Source organism: Phascolarctos cinereus, unplaced genomic scaffold (genome assembly GCF_003287225.1).
Source record: "Phascolarctos cinereus isolate Bilbo 61053 unplaced genomic scaffold, phaCin_HiC Scaffold_5;HRSCAF=322, whole genome shotgun sequence".
NCBI classification, from domain to species: domain Eukaryota; kingdom Metazoa; phylum Chordata; class Mammalia; order Diprotodontia; family Phascolarctidae; genus Phascolarctos; species Phascolarctos cinereus.
The window spans coordinates 128683302-128701642 of NW_027555958.1; the positions used below are offsets into that span (position 1 = coordinate 128683302).

The following is an 18341-nucleotide window of genomic DNA, read 5'->3' on the forward strand; positions in this document are numbered from 1 at the left end:
AAGATAGCTTTGAAAGTTCCATGCTGAATTTATTGTATACTTAAAAAGAAAAATAAGTTGTATGTAATAGAGATCCATAGTTTCATGTACATTCTTTTTCTTGTCTACTATGTATGTGAAACTGTTCATTTTATTTGATATTTGAGTTCAGAATTTTAAAAATTGAAAAGAAAAAAATCCTCTGCATATGTATGTGACTTGTGTGTATAGCATTACATTTCCCCCCCCTTTACAAATCTCCACTAAAACCTACAGGAAAATGAACCCACTGAAGCTACCAAGTAGCACTCAAAATTGATATGAGGACATTCATTAGCCAGTGCAAAATTTGGTTGTAAATAATGTTGAGAATGACCTTCTATCTGGTAGTGAAAGTGTTATGAGGTCAATCAGTTGTAAAAACAAACAAACAAGCAAACAAAATACTGCATTGTACTCTGGGGAGAATAATTAAGCTAATCTGAATTGAAGTGTGATAGGTTAATCAGTATGCTAATGAGCTGTCTATACAGCTCCAGACTGTCTTCTGAGGCTACTTTTTCTTATCAAATTTTAGCTGAAAATGCCTTTTTCTCCAGACGTTTTACTTATTCTTTTCTATTAGTGTTACTTTGGTTTGTAGGTTCTGCCATTTACTTCTTCTCTGATACTATTTAATTTGGTTAAAGAAAAGGTTCAGGGTATAAAATGTTAGGTAATAATAATAGAATTAATAGAATTTCAAGTTTTTCTTGACTTCTAAATGCCACACGTGTCTGAGCATGTGAGAGAGGTCAATATATATATCACCTCACTGTTCTGTAGTTCTATAAAACCAATTTAGGTCCACCAGAATATGAAATAAAACACTTAAAAGTCTCTTCAATACATTTAGGTACTTTTCTGCTATTTCCTTCCATACATCGAACCACTGAATTAACTCCACACTATACAGGTTTAGCATGAAAGCAAATGATTACGGTATTCAGTAAAACACTTAAGGCTGCTGAAGAAAAGTAAACTGTCAAGTATTCTTATTATCATTCTGCAGTATCATTAGTCTTCATCTAGATGAAAGTGACATTTTTGTAGGAGGAAAAAAAACCTTTCCTGCTAGGTCTTTCTTATGTTTTGAATAACCACTATCCGATATTATCAATGATTGGTAACCCAGATATTTCCAACGAGCGTTGGTTTGTGGTCGGAGGTCCTGGTTTCAAAATGTGGCTCTGCCATTTATTACTTTTTTGACCTTGAGAGAGTCACAACTTATCTGAGATTGCATTTCCTCCACTGTTAACCTTGTGGTTGGACTAGATCCACCTCGACGGTCCATTCTAGTTCTAAATCTACGCTCCTGCTTCCTTTTACACCCCTACGAGCCAAGATCTGCGTGAAAGATGGTACTGTGCCTTCTTTGGACAGGGGAGAAATAGTAAGAGATTGAAGATTTCAGAACTTCTGTGCAGAGTAAATAATGTCACACCATATCTGGCAAATGCCAGCTTCTCATGCTAGAAAAGTTGACTGTTGGCTTGACACAGCACCATTCATTTATTTGTTATGCATTTATAAGACGATATAAATAATAAACTAGCAGTTGAAGGGGATGGGGTGGGGAGGTGGAGCATTCCCTCAAATCTCCCTTCTTTCCACCACAAACTGCTCCCAATCTGCTCTCTCCCTTCTCATCTCCGCCTCCTTGCTTGCCTACAATCTCAGCAAAAACCCCACCATCTGCAAGAAGCCTTTCCCAGTCCTCTTCAACACCAATTCCTTCCCTCTCTGTTTATTTCCACTTTACCTAATATGTATCTTGATTGTACTTAGTAGTCTGCGTGTTGTTTACCCCCTCCATTAGAATGGAAGATCCTTGAGGGCAGGGACTGTTTTGCCTTAGTATCACCAGCGCTTAGCACAAGGTCAGGCACACAGTAGGCCTTTAAGAAATGCTTATTGACTGTCTGCTGGAGCAGGGTTACTTCTCCGACTCTTGAATCAGGGGTGCAGATGTTCAAGGACTACCTTTTCTTTAGTTCAGCCACCGCTGTGGAGGTTAGAAAAGCCAGGCTGCCATTTCTCTTCCCTTCTGCCTCCAATCCAGCCGCGCCCCACAAACACAAGCGTGGATCCGGGCAGTCGAACAAAAACGCCCGGGAGCCCGAACGGCAGCTGCCGCTCAGACAGACAGATGGACAGATAGATTCCCTAAACGGACGCGAGGACCGCCGCTCCTGGACCGCGCCGCTCCGCCGGCATGCTGGGCTTTGGTCTCTCCGGCAGGAGGCGCGGGCGGCCGGGTAGTCTGTGCTCGGGAGTCCCACATTCCTGTGAAGTGTTTGAAAACGGAGGAGGAGACGTCACCCCGCGGGGCTCCTCCCCTCTCCCCTCAATCCCTCCCTCCCTCCGCCTTCCACCAAAGTAACTCTGGACTAACAAGATTCGCCGCCGCCACCGCGGAGCATGGAGAGCCGCCGCGACCGCACCGGGACGAAGGTCTCCCCTGCTCCGCGGAGCTAGTTTGGAGGCTGCGAAGAAGCCCAAAGAAAGTGATCGCGAGGGCTGTTGGAGGCCGGATTTCGGCCCGCGAGCTCTCGCCTCTCCTGGGTTCCACCGGGGGAGGGAAGGGGGTGTAATTTGCGAAGAGGCTGGAAAACTTCTCCCCAACTCAACATGGATACAGTGGCGTGGGCGCTGCCTCCCTTTGTGGCTCTCGTGCTCTTCGCCCCGTGGCCTTTCCCGGGAGCTGCCCGAGCCCAGTTCTCCGCAGGTAAGTTGCATGGTGGCGGCGCGTGTCTCTCTCCTACCCCCCTTCCCCTTTCCCAGCAGGGCTCTAGCAGGAGGGGCTTCCTTGGAGGGCTAGAGAAGGGGAGACGGAAGAAGTCCCTGTGTCCCGGGCCGGGGAAAGGTGCTGCGGAACCCTGGACTGGGCTCGAGTTTCTGGTTCTTGAGAACCGTGGATCAGGAGAGGGGAGCCAGGCAGGCACTTTTCGTTCTAATCACTTTCGTTATGCAAACCCTTTGTTTCTTTTCTGACGGTTTCCCAGCCTGGGGTTCAGGTCACTCAAAGGTGGCGGCATCTCCGTATACTTGTCCTGGAGTGTTGCGGTTGCCTAGCCTTTCCTCCAGGGATTGTTAGCAGCCGAGTCCTGCTCGCTCTGGCTTAGTAGGGTAAGGGGGAGCAAAAGTACTCGGGACTTCTTCAAAGGATACTCTGTAGCTCTTGTTGATATTTGGTACTGGTTCATTTAAAAAAAGAAAAAATCAAAACCCTCGGGGAAGCGGGCCTCCTGCTTGTGGCAGATGTAGTAATGTCGAGCTCCCTTCCCTGCCAGGTAGTGTTTGCCCCGGGAATAATCGAACCTGCCACTATTGTCTAACTTCTTTCTTGCCTTTCTCCTCCCTCCCCTGTCCCCCGCCAGTTTGCCTAGTAATGTTAAGGTACTCTTCTTCTTTGTATTGTTGATTTGTTCACCTAGACTTAACCTGTGCGCGAAACATGACTTCAGGAAACAATATTCTTATTCCATGGAAGCCAGGTTTGGACAAGGTTGAGCCCTCCCATAAGTGGGGAGCTCGGATTGAGTTTTAGAAATCCGGCTACTGCGCTGCTAAAGACAATTGGAATTAGGCAGAAAGAAGGATCAAGGTGTGGGGCGGGGGTGGGGAGTTGGCGGACAGGAATGAAATGAAACTTCTCTCTCCAGGAAGACAAACATATTGGCTCATAAGTCAAGCCAAGAAGAGCTCTTGAACCCAGTCCCTTCCAACGGATCTGGTTCCTGCTGCCCTTCCTGTGCGACTGGCGCCTTCCCAAATAAAGTAACTTTTTGTCGGTTGCCTCCTGTGGCTCCTCTGAAGCATTGTGAGTTGCACCTGGTGGATGGCGGCGTGCAGTGGGGCTCTGTGGCTCCTACCCGCCAGTCCCAGCAACTTGGCCGGCCAGGCTCGCACAGCTACACTTCACTGGGAACTGCATCTGCTGCTTTGGTTGGTTGTGCAGATGGAGACACAGAGGTGGCCAAGTTATTATAGAGAAGATAGAGCGGGGAAGAAGCTTCACAGCTATCTAGGTTATCAGCATGTCTATTCTGGAGATGGATAATTAACTTAGTTTATAATTGGCGGTTCCCTCACGTGGTTATGATTGTACAGTTTTCTGGAGGGTAAAAAAATCCTCAGCCTAAAGGTTTCACGAGTATGGCTTTATTTTCTCCCTCTTCCCCAACCCCCTTTTCCTTTCCCAGGATCTATAAAGGGAATCAGGCTAGAGAAATTCAGGTAGTTCCGTGGGGCTGTTGTATTCAGTGCAGTCAGGCACAGATTATGAAATACAACACTTGCAATAAAAGCTGTTCTGAATGTTAGCCATGAAGGTGATATATGCAGAATGCATTTGCTGCCTGTGATGAATGATCCGATAATAGAATTTAATTCTCCTTGTAGTAAACATTACTGCATGCATCTCTGACTTAGTATGACTATTAGTATTGGAGTTGTTCTTGATGTGTAAGGCATTCTATGCAGGCAAGTTAGAGGGAGTATTGATTTTTGCCACAGTGTTTGTCACTGCATTGAGTGCCTGAGCTGGAAAAGACAAGGAGTTTGTTAATTGAGAGTTTGAACTCCTGGCTAGTAGAGTGATTAAACTATATATAGTCAAGAGTTGTAACCACTATTGTTACAGCAGCTCAGGATACAGTCAGTAGTAAAGAAAACGAGCCTTCCTCCCCCTCACACACATTTTTTTTGTGGCATATAAATAGAACCTTTTCTTCAGAAGAATGCTTTTAAATCAAGAGAGGAGATTGTCTACTGTAAGCAGTTCCGATACTTCAAATGATCTATCAGAGGGCTTCCTATAAAAGTTTTGAGATTAGTAAACCAATCTTAACATTATCTTAATCTTCTCTGTGGTGTCTTTTGTACTGAGTAATTATTTATTTATTTGTGATTTATATCTGGCGTGCTTCCAAAAATAATGCATTCTGAACAAGGCACCATACATTGTTGTACTAAGGAGCAAATAAATGGTGGAACAGACCGGTTAAAGGCTGTTTTGTCCAGGAGGTAAAAGACAGTGAAACTCATTAGATGTTTTCCATCAATATGTAGACTGTGTAGAGTCTGGATATGACTGGATAATGATCTGGATAGAGTAATAATAAACAATTATTTGACCCTATCTGACCTGAGTAGATGTTCTTTGCTTTTCTGGTATTCTCTTTACCCATTGTATGTTTTTGCATGTCATATCTTTATGAATAAAAGGTGGAATAAGTTGTCTTATACAGTGAACTCCAACTAGTTGAATAATTATAATGGGATATGCCTAGATGTTCTTTTTTGATTAAGAAAAAAAAAGTTTGGCTTTATATTGAACTAAATTAAAATGATGCACTTCCTTAATGGATGTAACCTTCACAGGACTGTGTGCAATTTAAGTTTTGTAAATAAAGACAATTGCGTCAGGTATGATATATATAGTCCAATACTTAGTGTGAGTCTTTGAACTGCCCAGCTGTAGAAATTAAAAATCTGTTTTGTTAAGAATTGTTTTAGTTGAGACCATCAGAACATTGGTATGGGTTCTTGCTAGTATTAATTCCAAATTCTGTGTCAGGCTTGATGAAAAAAACATAGATACTAGAAATATAGTAAGCATATTAGTTCTTGAGGTCCTTATATCAGTGTGGAATTTTTCCCTATGGTGTTTTTTCTTGACTAGGTTTTTAAATGGTAGACCAACCAATTCTTTTGGGAAGCCCTTTGGAAAAGCACTTTATTGTTTGCAAAGTGCTCTACAGATGTAAGGTGGTATTAGTGTTATAAAGATTCCTTACTATTGTGTGCATTTTAAATTATATACACAAGGGTCAGCTTGACACTTCGAGAAATTATAGTGTGTGGCTCTTTTCAAACAAGTCTTGTTTTATGCAGCATACCCGGAAGGCCACTGGAAGGTTTGATATGCAGTATTACTGCTGTAGTAGGTGCTGCAAGTCTGTTGCATTTTAAAATGTAGTGGATATAAGTTTAAAATTATTTCAATATTGAAGAATTTAATGATTGGTTGAAGTGTAGACATGCTACAAATGAAGCTCATTTTAAATAGACCTTCCTGTCAAGTTCAAATGATCACATGCTCTCATTTTTCTAGATTTCACTTAAAATAGTAACACATGTTTCATAGGGAAACTGAGGTGTAGTAAAGTTAAGTGACTTGCTGAGATTTTTCAGTAAATCGAAGATGAATCTGTACATAGAAACCAAAACCTCTTCACTTTAGGTTCTGTAGTACAGTGATTTTTGTGGACAGATGAAGCAGTGTCCTGGATGAACATAAGCCTGGCAATCATAAGAGCTTGGGTCTTAATCATATTTGGCCACTTACTGACCCCTGGCAGGTCACTTGCCTTCCCTGTACCTTACTTTCCTCATCTGTTCAATGGATCCAATACAGGATTGTTGCTAAGGATCAAATAAAGTGCTATATACTCTCTAAGGTGCCACAGAAATGCAAAGTAAAAATCATGTGTTTTAAGAAATAATGTAGATCCTAAATGTCACAAGGTATCACCTGGTATGGGATATAAATTTTTTCTGTCTTTCACTTTCAACTGGTTGTTCCTTTTAACCAGCATTACCCACAAGCACCCATAGAGGCTAGACCACAATTTTTGTCATTTCTAAGAAAAAGGGATTGGGATTCTTTTGTACTTGCTAGCCTTGTGCAAGTGGGTGAGTGTCTTATTGGCATTTTAAATATTCTACTACAGCTGAATATATTTTACAAGTCAATTTCTTTTAGTAATTTTTATTCTGAATTCCTGTCGATTCAGTTTTCAGTATTAGTGTCCAGCATAATATGCAGTATTTTAGATGCAGTCTTATCAGTGTCCTAGAGAGGGACTATTGTCTCTCTAGTGTGACGTATGTCTTTGCATGCAGCTCAAGATAGTACTTTGAATATAGCTTCATGTCACATTACAAGGCCAATATGCATCCAGTTGCTCTCTTCTAGTTCTTGCATATCATTTAGCGGTCCTGCATCTAAGTGTTGCATTTTTGTGCTGTTATCTTCCCCTGTTTTATATGCAGAAAGTAACACAAAAGTCTTTATCTTAGAGTTTGCCTTTGTTTTAATTTTCTGCATGCATGTCTGTTAATACTCTTCAGTGCATTAATTCTGTAAAATCAAAACAAATGTCAACAAAGGTACTGCCACAGGATATTACCTGGGAATGGCTCATACGCTAACTCAATCTATCCACATACTTTATCTGACAGAAATTTAGTTTGTTGATTTTCTTAGTCTGTGTAAGACCTCATTTTGTTTCTGGCCTAACCAGATGGGGAGAAACAGATCTGGCTGGTGCTGGGGGCATTAGCATGTACAGTGCTGACAGCTCTTCCCGCTCTGTTATTGTGCACATTAGGATGACAAAAAACCATTGTCTTGTGCTGTGACAAAGAACGCTTCTGGTCCTGGGCACATTTTTTTTTAACTGAAAGTGAGACTCACTCAAACCCATTGCTAATGCCCGTCATGTTCCCATTGAACTTTATGTCTCTATCTCTATGACATTACACTTGGTTTATCAACTTTTCCATGCATAGCCACCATGTGGTAGTTATATTTAGGGAAACTTACTTTGTTGCTTTGTAATATTTTTAGTCCCAGTATCCTCTTGGGTTATTGAAAGTATTAGTAAATGCGTAAGGAATAAATAATATTTTCTATGGTCTTGGAGCGATAGGAAAGTTTGCCTAAATTTATAAAAACATGGATTTGAACTGAAAAGGACTTAAGAGATTTTTCATGTTTGGGGTGTTGTATGTTGTTTTCTTGTTCCTGTTCCCCTTGCTTGCTCTTCAGGGGGTGGCAAGAAAGAGGAATGCAGGAAGACTGACAGACAGGAAACAGCCAAGAGAATTTATAGATTCTTCTATTTTGTCGTTGTTTGTAAAGTACAAACAAGAAAAGAAAAAGGAATTCTTTAAGGAGGGATTTAGATGGTCTTTTACTTTTTTTTCCATAGAGAAGGAAGAATCCTATGCTTATCTCATTGTTATCTCTTTCTTTAAAAGCTGTACCTCATCCATTCAATAGATCAAAAATTTCCTCTTGGCATATTCCAGCTAGACCTTGTCTTAAGGTTAGATCTATTTCATGAGCTTTCATTTGTAAGATTCTTCTTGCCGTCCCCCTCCCCTCATGTTGTCTTATTTCATGTACTACACTGCTTTTCCTTTTTTCTAAAAATATTGCTTTTTAGCAATAATGCTTTTTAGCACTGTTTATTCTTCATTAAACCACATGCTGGATGTCACTGTTACAAATAATTCTATTCATAAAATCATGGTGTTTTATATTTCATATCAAAATAAAAATCAACATAATAGATTAACATTGGTATCATTGACTTCTGAACGTTGTGTCATTTGATCTTTTGTGTTACACAGAACAGCTATTATATTTCATGCAGTGAGAAAAACATGGATTTAGTTATTAAAATCCTTTATTATAAAGGTAGCTTGAAAAAAAAATTCTTCTACTTGTTGAAGCATAATAAATAATTTCAAAATATTCTTCAGAAAACTTTATTTCTTTGTTTGAATATTTAGAGTCTGATTCTGGAGATATTTAGAGACCAAAAATCCATTTCCTTATTTTTTTTTGCAGGAAGTAGTCTAAAGAAAATGGGATTTCTTTAATGTAAAATGGTTTGATCTACATAAATAGCTTTCCTCCTACCATGCTGAGCATGTTGGTGGGTTTGGTATTTTTATTTTCCTTTAATATTTTAGTAAAGTGCTTGAGGAATTATTTTGATTTATAGTCAGTTTTTCTAGTATTGGAAACAAAACTCGTGTGATGAATTGCTTTTTTTTTTTAAAGATTGTTGCCTTCGCTTCTTTTTAAGTGTTGAGATTCTGGGGGAAAAGCAAACAAACAAACAAACCAAGCCTTGGGATGTAAGCATCTTAGGGACTGAATCATGGAACATTGCCATTAATCCACTTAACACTGAGCTCAATTTTTTGGCATTCTTCATTGCATATTGATAATCCAGAAAAAAACCCCCCACAAGTGTCTTAATTTGTTGCTTATAATTGTTTTAGGAACAAATTTGGCAGTTCTAAGTGAAATAATCCATATTTTTGATTGATACTATTTCAGAACAGTTAAAGGAATTGATAGAGATTATACTGTCATTTGGAGGCATCCTGGTGTGGTGGAATGATATACCTAGATCCAGAAGCAGAGGACCTGGTTCCCCTACTTACTACCTGAATGACCACAATCTAGTGAATTCATTTCTCTGGGCCCTTGCTGATCTTTTAAGAGGAGAGCCCTTACAGCTCTCCATCAGGGATCCTGGATTCTAATAAGATTGTCATTGCAGCATGTTTTCTTATCAAGAAAAATTCAATTAGAAATAGATCCAAACAAATTATACACTCTCATTTAATTCTTAGAATTTATCTTTCAGTAGTCATTGTTCTATTCTGTGGGAGATGAATTAGCTAAGTTAGGTGTATAAACTATTTTTTTGTTGTTTTTTAGTCGTTTTTCAGTTGTGTCCGACTGTTTGTGACCCCATTTGGGGTTTTCTTGACAAAGGTACTTGAGTAGTTTCCAATTTCCTTCTCTACCTCCTTTTACAGGTGAGGAAACTGAGGCAAACAGGGCTAAGTCACTTGCCTAGGGTCACACAGCTAGTAAGTGCCTGAGGCCGGATCTGAACTCAGGAAGATAGGTCTTTCTGACACCAGACCCAGCACTATCCACTTCACCATCTAGCTTCCCTATGAATTATTTACTTGAGGGATAATAAGTGATCATAGGATTCACAGCTAGAAAGGAGCTTAGAGATTACCTAACCCAACCCTTTCATTTTATAGGTGTGGAAGTTAAAGCTCAGAAAGATGGAGTACTCGTCTTTGCCAAGAAGATGTCGAATAATAATTACTTAAGGCCTTTCCATGGATGACACCTGATTCACATCAGCACATCTTGGTAGAAAGGCAGCATATACAGTACTATAGTGGGTAGAGAGGAATCAGAAAGATTTGAGTTTCAGATCCACCTGTCTGGTCACTAAGTAACCAGGCTCTGGGACTCTGGGCAAGTCCTTTAACCTCTTGTCCTCAGGCAGCTCTCTAAGATTTTAAGTTGCAGGACATTTGCTGAATCTGCATTGGTTGGGGGAATTTACTCTCCTGGAATGTGCTAACCAAATGAAATCACAGTTTTGGACTACCCCCTAAAATCCCTGCACAGCTTATTTGAAGGTAAGGTGATTATTTCCCCCATTTTGCAGATGGAAAAACTGAGCTGTCGAGAGGCCTCTTTATGTACATTACCATTTATAAGTTAACCTTTTGAGGATAAAGAATCTTTGGGGACTAAATATAAATATAAGCTCAACCTTTCCCCTCATTCTGCTAAAAAGCAGCTGCTATAGGGCCCCCACTTCCCTGAAGCTCATTCTTGTATTGCTTTGCAGAATAGCAGCTGATTGGCTACAGAAATTACCCCAAGTCAGAGTAAAGCAGTAGAATAGAGTGCAACCATTTAAGCAGCAGCCTGGGTGAATGAAGTTCCTTGACTCAATTTGAACAAATTGACCCATTGAACAAACACATGTTTAAATCCTGTCATCCTCCCAAATCTACCTTTTGTTTGTTGAATCACTTAGTTATTTCCTTACTATCCGTGGCCTTACTAGAGCTACAAAGTGGTCCAGGGTATGGGCTATACACAGAGTCTGCTTGAAAATACTTACCATGTGGACTTCAGTGTAAAGAAAAAAAAAGTTTTCATAATGAATTGATGACTGAAACATGAATTTGATTGTTGCTTTTTTAAAAAACAGGAGGTAGTTACCTATTGATAGCTTACCTGTTAATTTATATTAAAACAAATACAAATTCAAGGGCCAGAAAGAAGAAAGCTGCTTTTAATGGGAATGAAAATAATGTGGGGCTGTACTTCAGTATCACTATTGTTGCACTAAGTATGGTAAGGGAAGGTTCCTGGGAGAGGAGAGAAGAGGAGAGGTGGGGGGTGGAAAGGAGGGGGAAAGAAGAGAGATGGGGGAATGGGAAGGGAGAAGTGGGGAGGGGAAAGGAGGAGAGTAGGGAAGGGAGAGGAGGGGAAAAGAAAAGAGGAGGGGAGGGGAAAAGGAGAGAAGGTAGATGAGAGGGGAAGAGAGGAGAAGAGAGACCAGAGGAGAGGAAGGGAGAGGAGAGAATAGGGGAGAGGAGAAGAAATGATAGGAGGGGAGGGGAGGGAGGAGAGGAGGGAAGAGAATTGAAAGGGAGGAAAGAGAAAAGGAGAGCAGAGGAGAGGAAAGAAAGGGAAGGGAGAAGAGGGAAGGAGAAGAGGAAAGAAAGGGAAGGGAGAAGAGGGAAGGAGGAGAGGAAAGAAAGGGAAGGGAGAAGAGGGAAGAAGGAGAGGGGAGAGAAGAGGTGAGAGAAGGGGAGGAGGGAGGAGAAGAGAAGGGGAGGAGAGAAGAGGAGAAGAGAAAAGAAAGGGAGGGGAAGAGAGAGAGGAGGATGGGAGGAGAGATGTATATGGAAATGGATGTGACATAAAAACAAAAGGCATCTATTAAAAATTTTAAAAAAAAAGTATATCTGGTTCCTAAGAACCAAGAGCAGAATAAGATTGACTTGTATTTAGCACACTTTTGTTGGTAACATTGATATTGGAAGCTCAGATATGATAAATGGCATTTGTTTAAATGTTGCCAATAACAGTTATATTTTTCCTGTAGATTCTTAGTCTTAAATGGAAAATTAGAATCATTTTGCAACCCTGCCCCACCTTTGTAAGGATTCCAGCTCCACTGTGCTAGATGATGTGTTTTGGATGCATTTTAAGAATGTTTGTAAAGAGAGTACCTTTCTCACATCTAGAACATATTAAATATTACTAGTAATCTTTTTGTTGCTGTCTGTACTCCATATTTAAAAAAAAACCTTTAAAAAACCCCTGAAATCCTTATCAGTTTTCTCAAAAGAGAAATTATGATGCCATATACACTGTACAGTATTGGTGTCAAAACATAATTTTACTTGAATTAGATAGCTTAGTTTGGCATTCTTTTAGAAATGGATTTTCCCAGAAGACCTAATTGCCATCTTATTAATGAGCCTGTAAGTGTTTTTCTTGATTCATTTACTATTCTAAGTGTGTCTACTTTTCCTGGCTGTTTCTGCAGTGAAGTCTCTGATTAAATCATGACTGCTGTATTTGTTTTTTTTACTGCTCACCAGCAATTCAGAAAATAGCGAAAGAATGGGAAGGTTGTGACAGAGGCTAATGAAAAACAAGAAGGGTAAATTAATGTTAATCTCTAGTGCTCAGGCATAACTTGGTAGTTTAAGTGGGTATGATGAATATTTTGTATAAACTGGGGTAGGAGCTGGAGGGGGGCAGGCTCTGTGTCATTATGAAAATATTTTTTGCATACATTTTAGTCTGCTCTCATTGTCACCTTTAAAATGAAAATCTTAGAAAATCATACTTTTCAGAAGTGATAATTCTGTTCATTTCTTCTTAAAATACTGGAGCCCACCCAACCCACTGACTTTTTCTTTTATTTCTTCTCTCCCTCTAATATATTTGTTTTTATACACTTATCCAAAGATTATTTTATAACAGAACTCAGAAGAATGTCCTCAGTTAATAAAGATGTAGAACTGACAAAATTTGACTTGTATACAACTGAGTTATGTCTCATATTGGTATCTTGGAGGGAAGGCAGTTAGGTGGCACAGTAGATAGAGTGCCAAGCCTGGAGTCAGGAAGACTTATCTTCCTAAGTTCAAATCTGGCCTCAGACAGTAGCTGTGTGACCCTGGGCAAATCACTTAACCCTACTTACCTCACTTTTCCTCATCCATAAAATGAGCTGGAGAAGGAAATGGCAAACCACTCTAGTATGTTTGTCAAGAAAACATCAAATGGGGTCAAAAAGAGTTGGACATGACTGAAATGACTGGACAATAATTGGTATTTTTAGTAAACCAAAAGCAACAAAAATGATGAAAACAAATAAGGAAGAGATAATAAAAATGAATAAGGCAAAAGGAAATTAACATAGAAATGTAAAAATACTTTCACCATGCATTTTTTTTATCCTATAGTTTTGTGCATTTAGCCTAGCATAATGGATAGTCTGAAACACCTGGGTTCAAGTCTTTCATGTGGAGACTAAGTGATTTGCCCAGGCTCTTACTGCTTGTAATGTATATCTGAGGCAGGATTTGAACTCAGACATTCCTGACTCCCATGTTAGCTGTCTATGCAGTATACCGCCTAGCTGTCAAGATTTAGATGAACTGATAATGAATAAAGCTGTAATTATCCAGGAGAATAAAAGGAAGACAGAAGAGCTCCATAGTTAGGCCTGGGCTTTTCTTTAACTTCACTTATCCTTTTTTCCATAGAAGTCAAACAGTAAAGTATCTTTCCAAGTTTTGGAGGAAATTCTGTTGCTTTGTTCAAATTGAATCTAAAGATAGTTATGATTTTCAACTGGGAGTGTATATTGAAGCAATATGGAGAAATATTTGGAATCAGTAAGGAGTGGGTCCATATGCCATTTCTTGACACTTCTTAGCTCTGTAATGACTGGGCAAGTCACTTATACTTTGCTTACCTTCCTCATCTGTAAACTCAGGATAGCAATATCTGTGATACCTACCCTCTAGTAGTATTGTGGGATTGAATGAGATGGAATAAGAAGAACTTTGCAGATATCTTGACATCAGTTATTATTACTACTGTGTTATACTCCTTTAGATAGTTAACATTTATTGAGTCTACCATATGTCAGGCACATGAGAAGTTTGTATGGGAGTCTCAGTAACAAAGGCAGTAGTGAATTGTTACATCATTTCATCAAAAATTTCATTGAATCAGGAATGTTTGTTAGCCTGGGTAATATTGCTTCCTTATTACTGCCCCAAAAGAATCCTACATCCTGGAATACCTTGGATATTGATGCCTTGGATAATAGACATACTTTCATTAAAAGTCTTTTATATGTTAGGGAAATGCTTAAGATTTTATGTAATCACTTCTTAGTAAGTTTCTCTAATTATGTCCATGGCTCATATTTAGGTGGAGTTTTAAAATTTATGAAGTGCTTTCCTGAGTACAGCCTTATGAGGTAGATTGTTTTGAGTATAATTGAATTATAAATGAGGAGAGCAACATTTTAGTCCATTCATTTGTTTAATAATGATGATCAACTTTGTTTTACAGTGCATTTTACAAATACAACCCTGGGAGGTAGGTGCTATTTTTATCATTATTTTATGGGTGAAGAAACTGAGACAAACAGTGGTTAAGTGACTTGCCTAGAGCCACACAGCTATTAAGTGTCTGAGGCTGAATTTGAATTTGGGTCTTCTTTCTCCAAACCCAGCCCTATAATAATATACTGGGTCCACCTAGCTTTCATTATGATTTATGATGTAATGCTTTCAACTACTCTTCATATTTATGAATAAAGCTTATTTTGTGTGGAAAGGTTTTTAATATATAGTTTTTCCTCCACTTGAATGAGAATCTGATCAACTTTTAATATAATCCTTTTTTAAAACTGAAGTTCTACAGTCAGGTACAGAGGAGTTTATCAGTTTACCAACTGTTGTACAAAATTACAAAGCTAAAGAAGACTGACCACAGGGTTGTTTATAAGGACATTAAATGATGAAGTGGAATGCTATTCCATCATAAATTTAGTTCTGGCAAGGCCCTAGACCCCAAAATTACCATTAGCAAATTGCTAATAATTTTTTATCTATTTCTGTTGGCTTTAAAAATAATTTTGAGAAAATGTTGGAAAATTTCAACTATCTGGGATTTCAATGATAGGGTACACTTTTTAAACTGATACAGATTGCAACCCCTTCCATGCATTAGTATGTGTTCTTAAACAAGTTTCTATGGCCCCAAATTTCAAAACCTGGAGGCCAGCCTTTAGTAATGCCAATAAGATGGCAGCCCATTCCCCAGGAGTCTTTTTTGCATGATGGGATTTGATGACAAGAGTTAAGCTTCATGGACATGACCATGAAGAATCCAGTGTTAACCTCCATGCCACAACAAGGCATCAGCACAGGACTTTAGTGGAGGAGTAAACAGAATGAGATCCTTTCATGCTTCTGTGATCTCATAGGTGTGGGTTTCCCTTCTGCTCACCCCTTTTTCAAACCATCTGCTTATTCTCATCCTCTGAAATTCTTGGGCATGTATTTCCATGAACTCCCGTAGAAGATACTATCTGATATACTGGGCTAGTTTCTGATGCTTTTAGTATTTTGGGTGTGTCAGTGTTGTGCTCAGGCTGTGAATCTTTTGTTTTTCTCTCTTACTACGTGACCAACCCACCTCCTTTTTCAGATATACATGCCCTTGATGTTGTCCTTTATGCCATTTTTTTTGTGCTTAACTCATTATGGGTAATATGCTGGTCAACTCACAGCCATTAATTTTGTCTATAGTGTTGATAATTCTGAGACTGTTTCCATAATATACAGATATTGGGTTTCCCTGAAAAAACATTGGTGTTTAAAAAAGAGGGCCACAATAAAAATTTTTGTATAGAAGGGTCCTTTCTCTTTCTCTTTGATTTGTTTGGGAAATCAGTGGATTTAAATTTAAAGGTTTATAATATGATTGCATTTACAAACTAATTCAGAGGCACCTGTGCAGTTAATTTATAATATAACTGAAGTGCTATATAATTTGGAATAAAAGTCACCAATCTTCCCAGGTTTGTTTCCTTAGCTGTAAAATGAGGGGGGTTTTATGTGATGGCCGTTCCGGTCCCTTCTAGCTTTTAGATCTGTGATCCTAACTATTAGTGCTGTTGCAATATTACTAATTAAAATAGGAAGCAGTAAACATATTTTAAAAATTTCAGTGTTGTTGCTAGAGTAAAAGAACATTTAATTTACAGAAGAATGAAGGAGAGTAGATTGAATCCTTTGCAGAAATTTTGAAAGTGATCTTTGCAGTGCTTTGAAGAGGTTTACAGATGGAGGGCAGTGGTTCTTATGTCTAATTTCATTGCACCACTCAGGATTTTCCTTTCTTGGTACAGGGATATTCTTGGTGTGGCTTTTATTATCAGCCTTAGGATTGGAGGTATCTATAATCTAATCTCCTGATTTTACAGATGAAGAAATTGAGGCTCAGTAAGGTTGTGGCTTGCCCATGGTCAGACTGGGAATAAGTGACAGAGCTAGGATTTGAACCTAGCTTTTCTGATGCCAGAGCAAGGCACTTTCCATTGTACACACTGCCTTTTAGGCCCATTCGTTGGCTCTCATATGAAATAAAGGGAGGGGAAAAAAGATTTCTTAGAGTAAATGTAGAAGTTGTAAGAGGATGGCAGATGAATATTATTGCTAGTATAATAAAATATGTTAATAAATAATTGAAATAATAATGCTGCTTTACATTTGTATAGTACTTTGTGATTTACTAAAGGCTTTAGTATGTACAAAGGTGGCACAGCAGATAGAGTTCCAGCCCTGTAATCAGGAGGACTAAGTTCAAATGTGACCTCAGACACTTACTAGCTGTGTGACCCTGGACAAGTCACTTAACCCTTTTTGCCTCAGTTTCCTCATCTACAAAATGAGGTGGAGAAGGCAAACCACTCCAATATTTTTGCCAGGAAAACCCCAAATGGGGTCATGAAGAGTTGGACATGACTGAAATGGCTAGCCAACAACTTCCATCCAATCCCTCACAAGGTTCTGTGGAAGAATAAGTCAAAGAGCAAAAACTAGGGTTTCTTTTTAAGATCTAACTCAAAGCTGTGTGACCTGAGGCAAGTCATTTAACCTTCCTGAGCTTTAGTTTTCCTATCTGTAAAGTGGGGATAATAATGTTCATGCAGAGTACCCCAGAGAGTTTGTGAGAAAAGTAAACCCTTTGAAACACTATATAAATGTTTGATGTTTGGTAACATTTTTACTGTTTTCCTCATTGACTGGCCTGGGGTAGTTTAAAAGGCATAAAGTAGAGAATAAAAGTTAGATTAATTTAACAATGATGTAGAAAATGAGAACTGAAGTTGTTATTTTTTAGCTCTTTTTTAGACATTTAGATGACAAAATTTCTATTGTTTCAGGATCCAGATTTTTGGTGAAGATAATCTTGGTAGCTTTAATGAAAGATTGAAACAGTAGCACAAGAAAATATTGTCTTGTTCCAGTGGTCTTAATGTGTTGTTAAACCTGAGGTGATTAAAGTTAAGGATCTTCTTCAGTCACATGGCCATAAAGGCATTTAGTTTAAGAAAAATTGTATTATTCTGTTACTTTCCATAGGAAAATCATAGCATCACTGGTCATAGATCTATCGAGAGTCCTCAGAAGACATGTAGTCCAGTCCCTTATTTGATAGATGAAGAAACTGAGGCCCAGGGAGGTTAAATCACCTGCCCAAGGATGAACAAGCAGCACACATTGGATCAGGGATTCACATCCAGGTCCTGTGACTAAAAGAGCCAGTGGTCTTCTACCTGTCCATTCCTAAAACTGAAGTTCTGACCATGTCAAACGCCTACTCAATAAATTGTAGTGTCTCCCTATTACCTCCAGAATCAAACATAAAATCTTATTTGGCATTCAAGCCCCCTGATAACCTGCTTCTCTCACTTACTTTTCCAGAATTCTTACATCTTATCTACTCTCACCTCCCCCTCTCCCAATTCCAACTTCCATACACTGGAATGCAATGACATTGGCTTCCTATCCTGTTTTTGTTTGTTTCTTCCATTAGATTATATTTTGCTCCTTGAGTGATCCAGGCTAATTTAAAAGTTATTAAGTATACAGATTGGGTATAGTTAATTTGTGATCATTCTAGGAAGCTTTTTGACGTCCCATATTTCTGAGTGTGACTTCTTGACTTGGATGAAAATCAATCTAGTTAAATTTCATTGCTTTATCCTGCTCCTTCTTCGCTTCTTCCTCCTCCTCCCATTCCTCTTCTCCTTCCCCCTCATCCTCCTCACCCTCCCTTTCCTCCTTATTCCAACTGGGCTGGGGAATATAGTGAAATACATTGTGGATTTCATTTGGCTATGCTGTGTCTTAATTAGCATAAAATACATGATTGGCTGTAAAGTTTTCTAACTGGCCTTTGAGGTAAACTGCACTGAGAAATGAGAGTTTTAATGGCTTTACTTAACTGGGAGGAAATTGAGAGGTGAGTACAGGGAGGACAAAGTTTTCTTTCAAGGAAATCTTACGTGTGTGTCATTGAGAGTAAAATAAGCTTGTTTAGGTAGCCAGAATTTCCAGGGTTGGGATCTAAGAAG

General features: G+C 39.1%; 1 protein-coding gene across 8 annotated transcripts in view; it reads left to right on the forward strand.

Moving 5' to 3' along the window:
- The first annotated feature begins 2395 nt into the window (after positions 1–2395).
- Positions 2396–18341, forward strand: part of PTPRK (protein tyrosine phosphatase receptor type K) — a 745494-nt gene continuing 729548 nt past the window's right edge. For all 8 annotated transcript variants that reach the window (XM_078155151.1, XM_020987018.2, XM_020987017.2 and 5 more), the window contains exon 1: positions 2396–2749. In XM_078155151.1, the coding sequence (XP_078011277.1) occupies positions 2653–2749 (97 nt within the window). In that variant the 5' untranslated portion in view covers positions 2396–2652. The remainder of the gene's footprint in view (positions 2750–18341) is intronic.